The 20,889-nt window shown below is 49.0% G+C and overlaps 2 protein-coding genes across 4 annotated transcripts; one reads left to right on the forward strand and one right to left on the reverse strand.

The window, feature by feature from the left end:
- Window positions 1-11,138: 11,138 nt before the first annotated feature.
- On the forward strand, window positions 11,139-13,474 carry LOC123113232 (uncharacterized). The gene is made up of 3 exons (XM_044534419.1): window positions 11,139-11,470; window positions 12,230-12,374; window positions 13,231-13,474. The coding sequence occupies exons 1-3, from the start codon at window positions 11,304-11,306 to the stop codon at window positions 13,348-13,350; spliced, it is 432 nt and encodes a 143-aa protein (XP_044390354.1). The 5' UTR covers window positions 11,139-11,303; the 3' UTR covers window positions 13,351-13,474.
- A 1,297-nt stretch (window positions 13,475-14,771) lies between these two features.
- On the reverse strand, window positions 14,772-20,050 carry LOC123113233 (serine/threonine-protein kinase STY13). Of its 3 annotated transcripts, none has more exons than XM_044534420.1 (7): window positions 19,579-20,050; window positions 19,042-19,363; window positions 16,348-16,469; window positions 16,001-16,203; window positions 15,736-15,910; window positions 15,504-15,638; window positions 14,772-15,392 (listed from the first exon to the last, which is right to left on the reverse strand). In XM_044534420.1, the coding sequence occupies exons 2-7, from the start codon at window positions 19,319-19,321 to the stop codon at window positions 15,186-15,188; spliced, it is 1,122 nt and encodes a 373-aa protein (XP_044390355.1). In that variant the 5' UTR covers window positions 19,322-19,363; window positions 19,579-20,050; the 3' UTR covers window positions 14,772-15,185. The 3 variants fall into 3 exon arrangements, with proteins under 3 accessions (XP_044390355.1, XP_044390357.1, XP_044390356.1); XM_044534422.1 differs by having other exon boundaries at window positions 19,042-19,424; XM_044534421.1 differs by having other exon boundaries at window positions 19,042-19,494.
- Between the last annotated feature and the right edge of the window lie 839 nt (window positions 20,051-20,889).

The raw sequence follows: 20,889 nt of genomic DNA on the forward strand, positions 1-20,889 counted from the left end.
TCGGTAACCTTTGCAAGGGATACCGCGGATGCACGCACTGTTTGGATGATATTGACAGTATATATTTGGATAGTTGTAGTAAGAATGTGTACCTGGGACATCGTCGATTTCTTCCGAGCAGGCGTCTCGTAAGAAATAAAGGCAAGCATTTCAAAGGTGAGGAGGGATCACCGGACGAAGCCTCGGCACCGCACTGGTGCTGATGTACATGATATGGTGAAGGATTTGAAGGTAATCTTTGGAAAGGGTCCTGGCGGACAAACTGTTCCAAAGAATGCTTACGGACACGCACCTATGTGGAAGAAGAAATCTATATTTTGGGACTGCCATATTGGAAAGACCTAGAGGTCCGCTACAAGAATGAAGAGATACAGGGATAAGGAATCCCCTTACCGAAAACCTCTCTTTGCCCGAATGGGGGCACCCAGCTCGCCATTGAGGAGGACCCTAGAACTGCCAGTTGACAAGATCATGTGAATCCAGCTCATCCACACTCGAGGAAAACCTCTAGCTTCAAGAATTTTCCGTAAACAACACCAACTGACACTGTCAAAGGCCTTGTGAAAGTCCAGCTTTAGAGCAATGATTGGCATTTTTCTTTTATGAGCGTATTGGATCATTTCGGCAGCCAGAGCAAAGTTTTCGATGATCGAACAACCCCGTAAGAAGCCAGACTGAAGGGAGTGGATCCAGAGAGGAATCCAAACTTTTAGCCGACTTGCCAGAACCTTAGAGGCCCAGATCCTAGGCTGCTATAAGAGAAATGGGTCTGAAGTCTCGCAGTTCCAGGGGCGTGTCCTTTTTAGGCAGCAGAGTGATGAAAGCAGAATTGATGCCAGTAAGATCAACTTCATTTCTATGGAAATCATCAAAAAACCTGAGAAGATCATCCTTTAGCATCAACTTAAAAGCTTTGTAAAACTCATTGGTGAAACCATCAGGGCCCGGACTTCTGTTATTGGGTGAGCAATTGATGGCCTGAAGTGTTTCTGCCCAGGAGAACTCTGTCGTAAGCTCGGACAGATCAAGCCGAGTATATAGAGAACTAACGTCCACAGTGCTCATAGAGGAGGCTGGCCGACCCAAGATTGCCTTAAAGTAATCTGTAGCCAAACTTAATTTCTGATCATTCGCAAAGTGGTCCACTCCATCCTGAACAAGGACTTTGAGGTAATAGCACCCCAGGTACCCTAACTTGCACACAATGTGATGATCTAGTCCCAAACTTGCAAAACTAGACCATTCCATACCCCAACTTGCATCCAATGTGATGATTTAGTCCCAGGCCAATCAGAGCTCAACAATTGGCATCCAGGTGGCTGTACTGGTCAGCGCACTCACTTTTGCAGAAAACCCCCTACTGTTTCCTCTAATCAACCCACACTCACCTCTACCTGAATTAAAGACGTCGGAATCGAGTTGGCGTCCGTTCGAGGAGGGTTCACGAGCTGGCGGGGCGACAGAGCTCACTAGTTGGTGTTCGTTCGAGGAGGCTGCCGCCCAGGCCCAGACGTGCCTGGATGCGCTGCGTCTGCTCGTGCTCACTAGAGATGCGCCGGCGCCGGCGGACGAGCTCGCCATCGATGGTAAAGGGCCTGTTGGTGATGCCACCACGCCGCCTCCTCCTCCATCTCCGTCTCCACCACCGCTGCTGTCGCAGCCCCAAACGAGGCCGGAACCGGAATCGCAGCCGCAAGAAGCTGAGGCGGAGGCGGAGCCGGGCACCTCCAAGTAGCACTCCTCGCCGCCGCAGCCGGAGGAGGCGTCGCCGGCGGAGGAGCCTTCGTGGGTGGAGCGCAACATCAGGGGCATCCTGAAGGCCATGCTGGCCATGGGAGCGTTCGCCGACGAGCGCTACGCCCTCTACATCGGGGACTTCTTCAAGGCGTACCTCCAGGCGCCCAGGCCCATCGACCTGCCGCCGCTGCCGGACACTGCAGGGACGGCGGGGCTGGGGCCGATCCAGGAACGCTATCCTTACCTCGCCGACGAGGTGGCCAGGATGGAGAAGGCGGCAGAGCAGCGTGAGGTGCTGAGCAGAGGTCTGCTGCAGGCGGAAGCTGCCACGTTGGCCGCCCTGGAAGCAGAGTTCAGCGAGGCGACGTTGGCCGACAAGGAGGCGATGCAGGCCAAGCTGGAGGCGGAGGTGCAGTACGCCAAGGCCAGGGTCGACACGGAGGCCATGGTTGAGATGGTCAGTGGTGGCAAAGTTGGTTGATCTTTCTGTCATGTGCAGATGCAATGCAAATGGAGGCCATTTGCTATAGTGGCTACTAGTATCAGGCTTGGATCGAACTATGGAAGAAATGTTGATCAGGAGGTGACCTTGCACTTTGTATCGTGGACATGTCTAATGTATCTAGCTAGCAATATTTAGGGCTATTTGCATCAATGTAGACTTGAATCTACTCTGGCCTGAATGACCAATTTCTCAATCTACTCTGTTCATAAGTATTGTATCCTCTGTTCTCTTCGTCTGCAAACGTAGAAATTTTGGCAAAAAATGTTTCAAGAATCAGCAAAACTAGTACTCTACATTTACATTTACATTCCACATAGTGAAAAGAAGATGAATGTAGAACAGATCGCGCATGAGCAGGACTGTAGATTTAAGTTCCCGATCAAATTGGGTTCAGTCATACATTTAGCTTAGGAGATTACACACATAAGACCCATCTATGAAACGAAATTAACTTCACCTTGCCTCCTAATTAATCAGCATTCCACCATAGCCTGACCCATACTACTAGTAGTACCTAAATCATTTCTGGTTGGGAGCGGCAGACTTGATGGTCTCGACCATGGCCTCCGCCTGAATCCTGGACCTGGCGTAGCGCACCTCCGACTGCAGCTTGGCCAGCATGGCCTCCTTCCCGGCCCGCGTGGCTTCCCTCAACCGATCTTCCAGCGAGCCCAGCGCGGCAGCGTCCATCTGCAGCAACCTCCTGCCTAGCGCCGCACGCTGCTCCGCCGTCTTGGACCTCGCCAGCCTCGCCACCTCGTCCGCGAGGTAAGGGTAGCGGCCCCTCATCACCGCCCCCAGCTGCGCCACGTGGAGAGGCACCGCGCTCGTCGCCGACGGCGGGTCGATGGGTCGGGGCGACCGGAGGTAGGCCTTGTAGAACTCCCAGGAGTAGAGCTCGTGCCGCGCGTCGGGGAACGCGCTCATCTCGTGGATCGTCTCCGAGAGGGCCATGGTGTGGAGCTCCATGCGCGACGACGGGGAGGGATGGTGGTTCGTGGTGCGCCGCTCTGGCTCTGGCTCGCGGAGGCCGAGCTGGCCGAGCATCTCCTGGATCTCGTCTTTGAGGCCCCTGGCACGCGACGGCAGGGGGGTTTCTGCAAAAGTGCGTGCGCTGACCGGTCCAGCCACCTGGCTGCCAATTGTCGAGCTCTGATTGGTCTGAGACTAAATCATCACATTGGATGCAAGTTGGGGTATAGAATGGTCTCGTTTTGCAAATTTGGGACTAGATCATCACATTGTGTGCAAGTTAGGGTACCTGGGGTGCTATTACCTCAAGGACTTTGAGGGTGTTTGGGTACTCTCTAGTCATGTGACTATTAGTAGTCAGACTAGAAGTTTTTAGTCAGGCCCTGTTTGGAAGGTGACTACTACTAGTCAGCATTAAATTTCTCAGTATTAAATGTCCCTTGTGTAACACCAACTAGAGGAGAGAGAGGGGGACTTTAGTCAGTAAAAGTCAGGGGTGTTTGGAGGTTTACTGACTAAAGGTGACTACTACTAGTCTCTAGTCAGTAAAAGTTGGGGATGGGGTGACTAGGGACTAAACTAATTTTAGTCACCCACTAGTGAGGGGTGTTTGGAGGTTTACTGACTAAAGGTGACTACTACTAGTCTCTAGTCTCTAGTCTTGATCCAAACACCCTCTTTAACCTTGTTACGCGGGATACTGACGAGGAACCAGGCGGATCCAGCGCTGCTCCGCTGTCGCTGGGGAAGTGTCCTCTGGTGCTCCACTTTTTAGCTCGATGATCATTCAGAAATTAATGGCGTCACTGCTCACCTGCTAAAGTCAATATGAGAAATCTCGACCGAGATAACGTGCATCCAACCACATACTATGTGTGTACTACGTCAGGGACAACTGTTGTGGATTAAGTATTAGATTGCCACCGTGGAATGGATGACGGCAAAAACAGTTTGTACTAGTCTCTGGCCGACGTCGTCCACATTTTAACCTTTTCGCCCGCTCATTGCGCGAGTGGTCCTGCCTGCCTCAAACCAAGACTAGGCGGAAAGGTTAGGCATGAACCATGCATTGCAATACGGGTACATGCACTACGGGTGGACGCCGTGGGCGCACGCCTCCCTCCCGCCATATCCATCCACAGGATGCATGCATGCCGCGCTCCTTCTTGGCCAAGATCTGGGAGTGTTTTCCTCTCAAGAAGAGTCCACAAACGGCCGTCACTTCAATTCTCCCAGAGTAGGAGTAGGGCGTGGCAAGCAATCCCAAAGTATCCATGGACGACGGGACAAGGAAATACGGCGACTAGGACGGCGCCCAGTCCAATCGCACCACCTGTCTACCACGAAACAGATGAGCCGCACGCTCGCCCCGTCTATCTTTAGGAGGAGCCATCAGAGCAACTTCACCCAAACGGACACCGATTTTTGTTCATTTTTATTTGTTTGGGTCATCCTTCCGCCTAACGGACATACCGCGGACATGGACGGATGGTGGATGCACCCAACACGAGCACATGGAGCAGATGACAGCGGAGCTGTCTGTGTGGATGGGATGGGGAGCTGCGTGTGCATCACCGCCGCGTCCTAACTGACACCCACGGCCTGCACCGCCACGCCGCAGTAGGCGCCCACGCCCTGCACCACAGCCGCCCTGCCTGCACCACAACGTGTACCTCCCGCCAGCGGGGCGCCCCGCCGCTGCCGCCAGCGCTCCCCTGGTGTACCTGGCTCACCATGCATGGCAGATGTGGATAGGACGGCGTTGTGGATGGACGGGGGTAGACGATGGCGTCGTCGTGAGGACTGGGGGCGTGGGGTAGTAGTTGGAGGAGGAGAACGAGGCAGTGGACCTGACCTCAGCAGTGCTGACCTCCGTGTCCCCGCCGCCCCCGCGCAGCGCCGGCGAGTTGCTCCGCCTGAGGTGCTGGTACTACTGCTGGTCGTGCCTTCAGGCTGTCGCGCCTCCTAGCGACTACCGACGCCTGCTCCACGGCGACCGGAGCTCATGACGGGGCTGCGGCTGCGGAGGTCTCCCCAGTGAGCGCGGCGGGCGGTGGAGATCTCCCTGGTGAGCACGGTGGCGGGCGGCGGCACCAGCTTGGCCAGTGACCCGAGGCCTCGCCGGCGAGGATGACGGAGGAGGTGGAGGCCTCGCCGTCGAGGACGGCAGCTCGTGACGGCGCTCGGTTGGGTGGGGATCTTAGCTGCAGTTTCCGGTCGAGCGGTCCGTGCGATGTGGCTGACTAGTAGGACCAGGGCGGACACGAGAGACTAGCAGCGGACAAGAGCGGACGACGGGAGCGCCCGCTTTTGTCCGTCATGGATCCATTTATGGCCTAAATTTGGGCTCAATTTGGATCGGGTCAGATGACAAACGGGCAGTAGGCAAACGCGCGAGTCCCTTTGATCGCCCCATTAAGCTAAGTTTTCTGTTTGAAAAACCCAAACGGACAAAATAGGTCCTTTGGTTGGAGTTGCTCTCATGCCCTAGCTTTTGGTTCGACAAACCTCATCTCCCAGTCACAACATGATGGCGCCACCCACAGCCCTAGCCAATTGAATTTTACCATCGGCTTTCAGTTCTGCAAAAGGCGGACGGAGGCTGCTATCACTCACATGATCGCAACCACTAAACTCCAATTACTTTAATTTGAACTACTTGTAAGAAAACATCACAGTCAGCGTCATTCCTTTTTTTTTCTGCCGTTTTCCCCTAAGTATACGTTGCAGGCAACGTCATTGCTTGCTACGGTAATAATTCAGCTGGCGTCACATTCATTTGAAAAGCATGAAATCCCAAGAGCAGACAAACTAGCACCAACTTGCGTCAAAATGACCTCAAGTCCTGAACCAGTGAATGGTCGATAAGCAGTACCACAAATGCTCAACACAAGTATATTTATGCACTTCTATCAATTTTCTGCAAACGTGCCAGAATCTTCGAGATCATCAGATGCACGCATAGCTACTCGGTGATCTGGACCATATGTGGACCCACAATCAAAACTTAAGAGCTAATGTTTGAATTACGCATTTAATAAAATTTATGTTTGGACTATGTCTTTTCGCTACCAACAAATGTTTTATTAGATGTGATATTCACGTGTTGAGGATTTATATTTGAGGTGTGTGGCTACCCAACAACCCATATGAGGAGCTGTCCGGCGCCGGCCCTCGGCCGTTTTGAAGGGGGATTTGGCAAGTCCGGCTATAGATGCCATGAGGAAAGCGAGAGCCAACTTCAACTCAGTGCTTTGCACTCTTCTTTGTTGATTGGGAACGTCCACGTAAAATCCAACGGATGAATTTCAAATTACCGTTTCTAACAGTGTGCTACTTTAAGCATATCATTTTCAATCTTCACTGCTTTTATCCCACTCTAGCACTATAAGTAAAACCAGTAATCCGGCGCCCTAAAAGGCATCGTGTTTCTATCAGTGTTGAACCCTAGCCTCCAATTCTCTTTGCCCATTCCAAACCGTCGTCTTTAATTGTGTAAATCTTAGCCCGGGCTCCTCAAGCTCACGTGTGAGTAGTACTCCCTCCATAAACTAAATGCTTTTATATTTCTTTACGGAGGAAGTATTTTTTTTTACATGATCTCTGAAGAACTAGTGCAGATGGTGAGCTTGAGGAGCACCGGCATGAACAACCAAGTAGGCCCTGATTAGGCGCTCCTTTCTTATCTTAGATAAAGATGTTGATTAGTACACGCAGGTTTGGCTTTCAGATGTGGTCACGGAGGGGGTGTTTGTTTTCAGGAACTTTTGGGTGTAGGGACTAGAAAAAGTCCCTCTTAGAGACTTTTTAACCAAACAGGAGGGACTACTAGGGACTAAAAGTTGTTTTTTAGGACTAAATGAAAAAGACTCTCAAGGAGAGTCTTTTTTTGGGACTTTTTGGGACTTATCCAACAATGCCCCTCCCTACACCCATTGCCCCATGGTGTTGTTTGGTTATTATTTTTCTGTATACTAGGGGTAACATGGTCATTTATTAACCTCTACGGAGGGACTAGGAACTTTTTAGTCCCTAGAAACAAACATGGAGGGACTTTTTAGGGATTAGGAACTTTTTGGTTGGGACTAGAAAAAGTCCTAGGACTTATGAACCAAACAGGGCCTGAGAGCATCTATAACCGAACCTCTCAAACACGTATCATACGTCCGAACGGGCCTTCCGATCACGATTTTTTGACCCAGATGGGCCCCTCAAATGGCCCTCAAATGCCCGGGCTGACCGGCACCCCCGTGTCCAGCCCAAATATGGGGCGTATATGGGAACGCCCGGGCACACCCGTCACGTTTGTCTGACGGCGGGGTCCCATGCGGAAATGCCCGAAAACCCGGTTGTCTGAGGGACGCCGCGTCCGTCTCCGCGGTGTGAACACCGCGTGTCGCCGCTCCATCTCGCCGTGCAAGACCAAATCCGGCTATTTAAGTCGGCTGGCGTCCCACAACCCTAACCCATCCCCCTTCCCCCTCTTCGCACCGCCAGTCCGAGCCCATCCACCTCCTTCCTCTCTCGCTCCGGCGCTCTGCTCACGGTCAGACGCTTCGCCCATGCTCCGGCACTCCGCCTGTTGGAAATATGCCCTAGAGGCAATAATAAAAGGATTATTATTATATTTCCTTGTTCATGATAATTGTCTTTTATTCATGTTATAATTGTATTATCCGGAAATCGTAATACACGTGTGAATACATAGACCACAACATATCCCTAGTGAGCCTCTAGTTGACTAGCTCGTTGATCAACAGATAGTCATGGTTTCTTGACTATGGACATTGGATGTCTTTGATAACGGGATCACATCATTAGGAGAATGATGTGATGGACAAGACCTAATCCTAAGCATAGCACAAGATCGTGTAGTTCGTTTTGCTAGAGCTTTTTCAGTGTCAAGTATCTTTTCCTTAGACCATGAGATCGTGTAACTCCCGGATACCGTAGGAGTGCTTTGGGTGTACCAAACGTCACAACGTAATTGGCTGACTATAAAGGTATACTACGAGTATCTCCGAAAGTGTCTGTTGGGTTGACACGGATCGAGACTGGGATTTGTCACTCTGTATTACGGAGAGGTATCACTGGGCCCACTCGGTAATGCATCATCATAATGAGCTCAAAGTGACCAAGTGTCTGGTCACGGGATTATGCATTACGGTACGAGTAAAGTGACTTGCCGGTAACGAGATTGAACGAGGTATTGGGATACCGATGATCGAATCTCGGGAAAGTAACATACCGATTGACAAAGGGAATTGTATACGGGGTTGTTTGAATCCTCGACATCATGGTTCATCCGATGAGATCATCGAGGAGCATGTGGGAGCCAACATGGGTATCCAGATCCCGCTGTTGGTTATTGACCGGAGAGCAGTCTCGGTCATGTCTACGTGTCTCCCGAACCCGTAGGGTCTACACACTTAAGGTTCGGTGACGCTAGGGTTGTAAAGATATTAGTATGCAGCAAACTGAAAGTTGTTCGGAGTCCCAGATGAGATCCCGGACGTCAAGAGGAGTTCTGGAATGGTCCAGAGGTAAAGAATTATATATGGGATCGAGTTTCGGCCATCGGGAAAGTTCCGGGGTCACCGGTATTATACCGGGACCACCGGAAGGGTCCCGGGGGTCCACCGGGTGGGGCCACCCATCCCGGAGGGCTCCATGGGCTGAAGTGGGAGGGGAACCAGCCCGTGGTGGGCTGGTGCGCCCCCCTGGGCCCCCCTCTGTGCCTAGGGTTGGGAACCCTAGGGGAGGGGGCGCCTCCACTTGCCTTGGGGGGCAAGTTTCCCCCCTTGGCCGCCGCCCCCCCTAGGAGATCCCATCTCCTAGGGCCGGCGCCCCCCTGGGGTCCCTATATAAAGAGGAGGGGTGGGAGGGCAGCCGCACCCTGAAGTCTTGGCGCCTCCCTTCCCCCCTTGCTACACTTCTTCCTCCCGTAGTCGCTTGGCGAAGCCCTGTCGGAGCCCTGCTGCATCCACCACCACGCCGTCGTGCTGCTGGATCTTCATCAACCTCTCCTTCCCCTTGCTGGATCAAGAAGGAGGAGACGTCACGCTGACCGTACGTGTGTTGAACGCGGAGGTGCCGTCGTTCGGCGCTAGGATCTCCAGTGATTTGGATCACGACGAGTACGACTCCCTCAACCCCGTTCTCTTGAACGCTTCCGCTCGCGATCTACAAGGGTATGTAGATGCACTCCTCTCTCTCGTTGCTAGATGAACTCATAGATTGATCTTGGTGAGCGTAGAATTTTTTTTATTTTATGCAACGTTCCCCAACACCGCCATGGTCCGGAGCAAGATCATCTACTACGCCATGCTGAGTCGGAGCGCCGCTACGAGATCCAGCTGGAGATCCGGGCGAGGCAAGCTGTGCGTCGCCCGCATCGCTACCGGGCTGCCTCCGGACTCGCCGGAGACGGGGAAGGAGGAGGAGGAGGAGGAGCAGCCGGGGGAAGAGGAGGAGGAGGAGGAGGAGATTGCTCCGATGGAGGTGGAGGGGCCGAACCAGCAGATGTCGGCCTTCAACTTGGAGCGGGCGGAGGCGGAGTTCGCCGTCGCCCAGTCCGACAAGATGGTGGAGCAGCAGGCCATCCTGGAGTCCATCCAGTATGAGGCCTATGTGGAGGCTAACCGGGCGTTCCTCCGGTGGGAGCAGGCGGAGTCCGACGCGCTCTTCGCCGAGCTCGACGCGAAGATAGAGGCGAAGGAGGCCGGAGCGGAGCAGCCGGAAACGTCGGAGGAGCTGGAGCTGCAACTGCCGCCCATGGTGCCGGAGCCGGGCACGAAGGTCGTCGTGATCTCCGACAAGTAGTAGGTAGGATCGACGTAGTAAGTAGGTTCTACTTCTTTTGCATGTTTTTGTATAGATATAAGAATCTAGTATGAAATGTCCAAATGCAAGAAGTGAAATTTGAGGCGCGCGCGTCGAGAGGCATTTGATGGGTCATATTTGTCATATGTGACTGTAGATGGTGTGACAAGGAACACCTACGCAGGCGGATCCAACGCACGCGGTAGCATTTTCAGGGGAGATTGCTCTCTCTCCTCCCTTATTCAAGAAGGTGCCCTCGTGTACTTACTTTTTTTGTTTGTCTCATGTTAATTCATGAGCGTGGAGAAGACCTTGTGAGTCTTCATCCTGCGTTTTTTCTTTCCGTCACTGCTCACCTGTCGGACGAGCCAAACTTGAGAAATGTGGTCCGTGGTAACGTGCATCCGACTACATGGCATGTCCGGAACAAATGTCGTGGCTTGGCTTGCTTAGGGCATGTACAATGCATAGCTTTAAGGTGATGTCTCGCATGCCACATAGGATCGGATATGACGTAAAGTAGGTTCGGATAGGGAAGCAGGATCCTCTCCAGGAGGCGGGTGCTTGAAGAGAAAAAGCGTGGTCCGGTGACAAAAGCTGAAAATGTTGAAGTGAAAAATAGAGATGCATGTGTACTAGAGTCTTTATTTTTTATTTTTTAATAAAACCCACTGGTGATAGCTTGCATTGAAGAGGAAAAATTAATGTAGGTGCTTCAAATTACTTTTTGTTATGGGGCATATGTATCCATATGCCACCATTGTACATGCCCTTACCAGTACTCTACCATGGATGACGGCAGAAGCAAGTCCAAACCTCTGATGTCGTCCACGTTTTAAACCTTTTCGGACATGCTTTAACGCGGCCGCCGCGTTGTTGCGCGGGTGGTTCTGCCTCAGCTCAAACCAGGACTGCGCCTGCTGCCCTGGCCCCTGGGTGTGGTGCAGCCGGCGCGCCCCTCCTAATGCTCCACCTTGGACAGGTGCTAAGTCTGTCACATAAGCAAAAATCAGACGTGGCATGTTAATTAATGAGGAGAGAGAGCTAATCGGTATCCTCAGGAAGAAACAATTCCAGGCGCTCGTACCTAGGCGGAACGCAGTTAATTTGATCATGTGCGCCGTGCACGCCGCCGAACCGTTTCGCCTCTTCTCCTTTCCCGTCTCTCCCTTTGGCCTCCTCAACCCGCTCGCCCTGCGCCGCCGCCCCGGCATAGCCACCTCTTCCTCACCTCGCGACGCTGCCACGCCTCTCAGGCGTTGCCTCCATGGACCGCCGCCGGCAGAAAGTACCAGGGACGCCCTCGGCTCAGCTCGCCGCCACCGGTAGCTCCTCCGACCAGTCGCGGGAGAAGATATCTGGGACAGCACCAGCGCCCTCGGTTCAGTTCGCCGTCGCTGGTAGCTCCGCCGGCCAGCCACAATCTGCTCGAGGGTATCGTCATTTCACAAATCAGAATACTCTTTTCTTCTGTATGCTAGTGCGCCTTATGTTTTGTCCCTCCCATTCTTGCTTAGATGCGATTTTTTCTCTGCATCAGACTTGGGCTGTGGCCAAAATTTGAATGATAATTGGCCAAGAAGACCTAGTTGATTTCAATTCGTAATTTTTGTTCAGTTCAGAACCTTCTAATTGATTTCAGAACGTACTAGTTCAGCTCGTAATACACAATGGTTCAGTTCAGTTTAGTTTGGAGTTACTTGTAGTTGGAAGGAACGTAGTTGATTATACTACATCTAGGTACGTCTGTAGCGATCTTTTTATATAGGATCAAACTGAGTTTAGTTCAGTTTAGAACCAACAAGTAATTTCAAGGTATTGCTATCTACTTATTGATCTGATGGAAATGCATAAGGATCTATTTATCTGAAGTTTCAGATGTTGTACACGAACAATTTGAAGTTCTATGAGAAATTGGTTCAGACAGAATAAGATTAGGGGGTACGTTACTCTGTTTTTAGTAGATGAAGCAAAATTTGCACTGATGCTATCTAGTCATACAAATAATCAGACACGAACTTTTTTTATGAAATCAAACGCAATTCTGTTTTTATCATGGGAAGTTCGTCAATTAACTTTCATGTCATTGTTCTCTGGTTCAGGAATCTAAACAGTGTCACCCAGCTGTTATTTTTTTTGGTTCGATCTTATTCTGATGTGTACAATTGTTGTCTTGTTTGTTACATGTTTCAGGCCTATGTATAACCATCCACCAGATGATCCTGATGATATAGATCAACAACATGATAGTGATGCCAGAAACACTACATATCCAACAGAGTTATACACACTTGATGAATTCCTAGCCGAGGAGGACATGCTAGACTCCTTCGCCGAGGAGATTGTCGTGGAGTTGAAGGGAACACTTGAGGCTCTTCAAGCAAGATCACTTAGCAGGAGTGGTCCGAGGATATACGTGAATAGACCGCGTGAAGAAGCACATCAACAGCTTGTACGAGATTACTTCTGCGACAATCCTCTCTACCGCACCAAAAAATTTCGGAGAAGATTCAGGATGAGATGACCTCTCTTTCTTCGCATCGTCAATGCGCTAGGTGAGTGGTCTCCATACTTCACCACAAGGACAGATGCGCTTAACCGTGAAGGGCTCTCTCCACTGCAAAAGTGCACGGCGGCAATACGCCAATTGGCTTATGGCACACCTGCAGATAGTCTTGATGAATATCTCAAGATTGGCGAGACTACCGCAGTTGATTGCTTGAAGAACTTTGTGCAAGGAGTGATTGATACCTATGCTGCAGAGTATTTACGAAGCCCCAACACTGAAGATACACAACGCTTACTCTGTATTGGCGAAGGCCGTGGGTTTCCTGGCATGTTAGGAAGCCTGGATTGTATGCATTGGCGTTGTAGATGGGATATACCCAGAATGGGCAGCTTTTGTGAAGACAATATCGATGCCACAAACAGAGAAGCACAAGTTGTTTGCTGCACATCAGGAAGGGGCAAGGAAGGATGTCGAACGTGCTTTTGGTGTTTTGCAGGGTCGATTCTCTATTTTGCGTCGTTCTGCACGTTTGTGTGACCGGGGTGATATCCAGAAGGTCATGATAGCTTGCATCATTCTTCACAATATGGTAGTCGAAGATGAAGAAGAAGCGGCGGCTAATATTCTTGATTTGAACAAGGAGGCGGGCACATCCATTGTTCTACCATCAGTATTCACACACGGCGACATACCGGTATTCGCCCAGGTGCTACAAAGGGATGCAAGAATCCGAGATCGTGGGACTCATAGAGCACTCAAAACTGATTTGGTAGAGCATATTTGGAAAAAGTTTGGGCCAAAATAGACTATCATCATCATTTATTTTAAGCATCTTTAATTGTAGGTGTAATTTCATGTATTTTCATAATATCTTATTGGCACTTTATGTATGGACTCAAGTCAACTATATTTTCATGTGTTTTCCTCAAGGGATATTATTTGCTTAATACGTAGCACAAATATGCCACAAAATTTATATACTACAAAAGATCCTTGGACTAATTAAATGAAGAGAGCTTAGCTACAAGAAGCTAAGCGCCTATGCATTGTGAAGTTTGGTTGCTAAGCTATTTAATATGCTTAGCACCCCATTTAAGCACCAGTCCATTGGCACCAGCCTCAAAGTTTATTCTTGAACACAGTAAGTGTGATGGTAATCTTCACAGAGACATCACGTCTGAAGTCTGAACACATGAGCCGCCCACCCACCCAGAGGAGCTGAGAAGGCATGGACCATGCATGTACGGTATGGTATGGTATGGATACGTGCCGTGTGATGGGGCAAACCGGCAAAGATAAACAGGAAGGAATCTGTGTGTGTGTGCGCGCGCGCGCTCTCGCTCAGCTGACGGGTACGTGCGTGCACTACGGGTGGACACCCTGGGCGCACGCCTCTCCCCCATCCAGACCACACGATGCATGCATGCCGCGCTCCTTGTTGGCCAAGATCTGGGAGTGTGTTTTCCTCTCAAGAACCACAAATAAAAGGGCCGTCACTTCACTTGTCCCAGAGCAGGAGTAGGAGTTAGGAGCAGGGCGTGGCAAGCAATCCCAAAGCATGATGATGATAGTATGGACGACGGGACAAGGAAATGTGGCGACTAGGACGGACGGCGTCCAGTCCAATCGCACCACCTGTGCTCGCTGTGATTGATTATTTCCTTGGCCTTTGCTCCACCAGTCTAGTCTACTGTAGGAGGAAACAGATGAGCCGCACGCTCGCGCCGCCGTCTATCTTTACGAGGAGTCCTCCCATCATGGCTTAGCTTTTGGTTCTACAAACCTCATCTCCCAGTCTCAACAGACAACATGATGGCGCCACCCACCCACCCACAGCGAGCGAATGGTATTTTACCATCAGCTTTCAGTTTTAGGCGGCAAAAGCCGTGCTGGGGCTGCTATCACTCGCATGATCGCAACCACTAAACTCATTCCGGAAACAAAGTAGTAGACGCTAGGCACTGATCCCATCATCCGGCTTCCAATCACTTCTAACTTTTACTAGTACTACTTGTAAAGAATATCACAGTCAGCGTCACTCCTTGTACTTTTTCCTACCTTTTTCCCCTGAATAAACATTGCGGGCAATGACATTGCTTGCCACGGTAATAATTCAGCTGGTGCCACATTCATTTGAAAAGGCTGAAATCTCAAGAGCAGAGAAACCAGCACCAGCTTGTCTCAAAATTACCTCAAGTCCTGAACAGGTGAATGTACCATAAGCGCTCAACACAAGTATATTTATGCACTTTTATTGTACTCATTTCGAGTCTGGGTATAATATACACAGCGAGAAAGGTTCCGAAACATGACGCGGTATCCAAGACGTACCGCCGCCGCGGCCAAATGAACGCAGGAAAGGCGGCGGCAGCTCCAAGAATGAGATAGAGACCTCTATGTGTAACCTCATAGTAGAAGTACAACGTACCATTACAACAACAGACTGCTATACGAAGGAAGTGCACTGACCACAGTGATCATACCAGAGCTGCAACCAACACAACACCGCAGAAACGGCAAGCCCACTTGGAGGGCTGCAAGCAGCCTCTGCACAAGCGACAGCGGGAAGCAAGCTGTGGAGCTCCCGGTCACGTCAAGTGGTAACACATAGCCAGAGGGAGGAGGGTGCTTGCAAAGTATCTACGGGCCACGGGCCCTGGTGAAACACAAGCATCCGGACGACTGGCCATCCGGTATCATACCGCCGCCTTTGCTTGTGTCGAGGGCCTCCATGAGCTGCACCACCTCGTCCATATCGGGGCGCTTATCAGGATTTCCATCCCAGCATTTACGCATAATGTTCGCAAATGCACTTGGACAGCAACGGGGTATGTCTGGCCGCAAATTCTGTCCACAAACAAGCAGTGATTATATTTGATTTATGTGCTCTGTGCCGGATAATATGATACAAGGAAGGAAAATGGCATGGCAGGAGTATATCTAGAACACACGACAAACCTGGTGAACGACAGCAGAAGAGACATCGGCAAAACTTAGGTCTGGGTATGGCATGTCACAGCAATAGATTTCCCACAAGCAAATGCCAAAACTGTAAACATCACATTTCCTGTTGTATGGTTTACCATCAAGAACCTGTAAATGCATACAAGGAAGAACAGGAAATTTTGTTTTAAGTAGGACGGCCATTTTGTGAAGGAACAAACTTAAAAGGGGTCAGTCCAATAAATACCTCTGGGGCCATATAACCAAGTGTGCCTGTCGCACCAGTCATATCCTTCGGATTCTGAGCCTCCACACGTGCAACGCCAAAATCAGCAATCTTAAGGTTACGCTGTGTATCAAGCAGCATATTTTCAGTTTTCACGTCCCGATGTACAATCTTTCTAGAGTGTAGATAGCTCAATCTGCAAAAGGAAAGTGCTAGAATATTACTTTTGGATTCAGATACTCTAGAAATAATGCATAGCGGTGATTTGAGCTGAAGAGCTTATTACCCTCTGGACAGATCCAATGCAAGCTGAACCACGACTTTGTAGGCGAGCTTCCGCCGTCTGTTCTTTATCAGATACTGCTTCAAAGTGCCTCCAGCGAGATACTCTACCACAACACAACATGCTCTAGCTGGCAAGTTGGCACGCGCGCCGTTGTCATTGACCGGTATCTTGAGGTCGGTGGTCCCCATAGACGCACCAATAAACTGCAGAAGAGATTACGACATGTTACAAATTTTAATCCTGAATTAAAAGTTAATACTCAATGAGCTATCAGCTTTACTACAGGAGCAAATATCACATATGAAGGACAGGATTGATGGAAGCTATGTATGATTGGAAATATTCACCCTTGTAACGTTAGGATGGCTGAGCTTATGCCAAACAGCAACCTCCTGCTTAAATGATGTTCGCAAAGCAGTAGTTTCGGCTTCTGTGGCAAAACCATCTTCTCCCCAATCCAAAAGCTTCACTGCAAACAGTATGATGAAATTAATAGGGTGCTCGTATATTGCGTAACATTGTGAACAAAACAATCCCAAATTCCTAAAATGATGAAGTGACAAATTCATCGTATATTTTGAGTAAAAACTGGATATCTAATTATAGAAAATTATACACGCTGTTTTGAAAATCACCAGTAAGAATAGTTATAATCATGTAAAGTTTAAAAGATGCTACTGCTGGCATATGTGCACTGTAAATACAAGCATGTCAGTCTTATGAAGCTAGTTGAAAGAACAAATGAACAACATACAGGCATGCATCTAACTGAAGTGCTCAATGGAACAAAGTCTTCACTTTCTATTTTATGGAAACCTATAGAACTTAGGAAACTGAAGTGGGTCACAAAAAGATAAGCTTGGAAAGTAAGCCCAAACAGACGGTACAAAGCAGCACAACTACGCTTCAGATAGCATGCCATTTAGTTATAGAGACATATATCCACTATTGAGCTGACTGCAGAAACATTTACGAGCATATGCAAAAATTCAACACGGAAGAATTCATGTTCATTTGCAAAGGACTCAAAGGAAATTGGTTGACGGAAGTATCATAACTTAGGTGTAGTTTCTGTGATCGGGAAGAGACCATTAAGCATCTCTTCTTTGAGTGCCCGTTGGCGAGAATTCTGTGGCGCACCGTGCAAATTGCCTTTAACATTACTCCTCCGAGTTCGGTCGGTTCGTTATTTGGAACGTGGCTGGATGGGATAGAGTCCGATACAGCTAGACACATTCGTGTAGGAGTTTGTGCGTTGTTATGGGCAATTTGGAATTGCAGAAATGATTTGGCTTTTAACAGAATAACTACTATTCATCTTTTGCAGGTTGTATTCCGTGCTACGGCGCTGATCCGTATGTGGTCCTTACTCACTCCGACGGAGGCCAGGGAGTGTTTGGTTACTGGATCTGTCCGGTGGGAGATGGTAGCGCGGGATATCTTCAACCGGTTTGGATGGCGGTCATGTAATAGGATAGGCGATTAGTTTTCCTATCTTTATTATGCTAGCCGGTTGTGGCTTTATGGCCTTTTCTTGTTTTGGCGTTGAGGCTCTATGTGAGCTCGCCTTTATTTTGTTTCACGACCCTAAGACATTGTTGAACCTATTTTATTTATAAATGTGGCCGTATGCATCGTTCTGATGCAGAGGCCGGGGAGTCCCCCCTTTTTGAAAAAGAAAAAAAATCATAACTTAGTAGAAATTTAAATAAATCAATGTTGATAGTGATACAATGCTGATTAGGGGGAAATCGATGCAGAGTGGCATGTGAAATTAGGACTGATGCCCAAAGGTGAAAAACCTCAGATGGACTGACAGAGTAAGTAAATGTCCAGAAATGTAATCAGGGAAAGGAAGAACTTGATGGAGGAAAAAAGATGACACTATCTTGAAATTATTCATGAGCAAGAGCATCAATCTGGGCACACAAATATGCAGAAGGCCAGCAAGCAGATGAATACATGGTCCAGCCCAACCAATGTTCAAAATAATGATAAACAGCTAACAGACAATCACCCAGTTCTTTAGTGAAACGGCCCTTCACATGTTCAGATTTTTAAAAATTCAGATAAATATATATAGATGTGCAGAGTAGCAATATAAGAATGCAACAGTTTAATAGATCTTATCAATACATAGAATGGATGCTGCAGAAAGGAGAATGTCCAACTAAGTTATACCTACTAATTAGGAGTCTATATGTATTTGTCTGAATCCAACTATAAGAGATTCCTTGAAAAATACAAGTGCAAAGCTTCTTGCATTCACAATAGGTTGGCCATCTAGCAAATTTTGCTCCTACCTTTTACAGTGCCTAGAAGCATAACTCAACTGTTTGCTATTTATGTGAATATCCGATGTAAGGAAGGTAAAATATTGACATAAGAAATAAAAGCTTAAACTACATAATTTAGATGCAGCTTCTTGGGTACAAGAAAAGAACATAAACAAAATTGAAGGTGCTCTAAAACACACTAGAAATGAATTTTGATGTGTGTTTGATAGAAACACGTGGGCCAAATTGTTGCGAAAATACTAACCATTGTGTGAGGCATAAAGAGTTATCATGAAGTTCAAGGATTAATTAACAGGGCGCACACGAATAACTGTCAAACTGCTAGACATCGCACATTGCTAAACAACTACGTATGGTTTAAGGCACCCAGTTCGAAATTGGGATGGGTTTAAAAGAGCATGGTACTGGATTAAACACGCCTAATCTCAAAACCTGTACTTATTGGAAGTTCTGAAACATTGGGGAAGTTGTGAAGACAAATTACACAACCAATAAACATCAGCATGTATCATTCATCTCATAGAAGAGACTAGAGTAACTAATTATCCCAAAACCTGCAAACTTGTGCTTGCTTGTATAAAAAAAACATGTGTCATGACGTATACATATATATGTTTTTAATCCCCTATAATCATGTGTAATTCGACCTGATGAACACATACATAAAAGGGCATAGGACCACATATAAATAAAAATCAATCAAGCAACATGAGTTCACGGTTTTCAGCCGATTGAGGTAGATACCTGCGACCTGCTGGCCATCATAGGTGCCGCGGTAGACGGTTCCATACGTGCCCTGGGCGATGACATGCCGGATCTCCAGCTTAGCAAGGTCAATCTCCCAGTCCGCCTTGGGTCCCTGGGGCTTGATGTTGGTCTTGCCCCATTTCTTGTTGAGCTGCTGCTCTAGCTGGATGTCGAGGCTGGTGAGGTCGATCTTGTCTGCTCGCACGTAGTCGCTGCTCCCCAGGCTCCCGGTCCTCTTGAATTTCACCTCGGGCAGATCACCGGCGCTGGACGCCATCTTTGCACGCAGCCCAAATTAGGAATCTTGATTCTTGAGGAACTGCACCGCAAGCCCAACAACCAGAATTCCTTATCGGGGGCGCGGAATCGGTGCGTGGCAACTGGCAAAGTATATCGGGGAGCAGCAGAGATGAGCCAAGAACCGCCTCTTTGGCAGCAAGGTGGAGCAGGCTGCCGGAGAAGCAGGAGGGGTTGCAGATCTCGCGAGGGGTGGAAAGGAAGCAAAGGGTGGGGGGCGGGAGAAGAGCTGCTCACCGCGGCGGGGCTGTGACGAAAGCCGAAAGGCCGGGACGGAACTCGCTGGAAAAGGCCGGCCGCAAACTTTGACCGGGGCGGAGGAAGCTCGGTGGGAAGACGGCGAGGCTGGAGACCGTATCGAATCCGGTCAAAGAATTCCTCAAGAACGCAGGAGAGGGGCGCCTCAGCCAACTAACCAGGAAGGGGGCCTGGCCTGGCCTGCCGAATCGCGGGCGCGGGATTTGGATGGAAGCGCGCGGAGGAGCTTGGGCGGCGGAGGCGGCGAGGAATTGGGGATGGGGGCCTCCGGTCGGACCGAGGCGGCGGGGGCGGGGCGAGGTCGCGGGTGTTGACGAAGGGAAGCGTGGCGACGACGGAGCGGATTTGTTTACTGCTGTGGGAGGGGTGGCCACCGGCTGCTGCTGTGCTGCCTGTGCCTGGGCAGCTCCGCCTCTGGCTCGTCGGTTGCGCTGGAATGGAACTTGGAAAGTCGGAATATGCTCTACCGTGCTGGCTCGCGTGATGTACAAGTCCACAACTCCAAAGTAGAATGTTCAAATGCGTGCGTCCCGTGTGAGTGCTACATGTCCAAAGTAGAATGTCCGGGGCACGTAGCCGGCTCACGGAACTTGAAAAGATAGTACTACCTCCGTCAAGGTGAATAAGTCATTCGCGTAGTTCTAGGTCATCGATTTAAGCAATTAAATATGTGTTGTATGTTATGAAAAGTATATCACTAGATTTCTACAAGGATGTAGTTTCTAAATATATATTTTTTGTCACATATAATACATATTTAGATAGTTAAATCGTCAACCTAGAACTACGCGAATGACTTATTCACCGAGACGGAGGTAGTACTAGTTGTACTCTGTTTCTTGGTCAACCGCTCATTCTTAGCCGTCAGATCAAGATTTTTTTCTCTCTGGTCGGTTTTGCATGTACACGAATCCTCAAGTTTTAATATCAGGATTGCTAAATCTCAGCCGATGCTACAACTTATAAATTTTCTTTTAAATTTTTTATATGTTCTATCGCTTGACGGAGCCTTCTTCCGGTGTTGAGGTTCCCTCCTTCAGGTTACCTCCACCAGAATGCAGTCTCATGTTCCATCGCCCTTGATAGCAGCGTTGCTGCAGATAAACTTTGGGAACTGCCATGGGATGCACATCTGTTACACTACACTCTGTGTCATTAGAAAAATAAATCTAAGTCGATTAAGATCTAACCACACCATTTTAATGTAGAGTCGGTCAAACTAATAGTAAAGTTTTACTTTAGAAAATCTACTATAACTTCTTTCAGAAAAACATATAATATCAATTGTTT

This window comes from Triticum aestivum, chromosome 5B, assembly GCF_018294505.1.
Source record: "Triticum aestivum cultivar Chinese Spring chromosome 5B, IWGSC CS RefSeq v2.1, whole genome shotgun sequence".
Classification (NCBI taxonomy): domain Eukaryota; kingdom Viridiplantae; phylum Streptophyta; class Magnoliopsida; order Poales; family Poaceae; genus Triticum; species Triticum aestivum.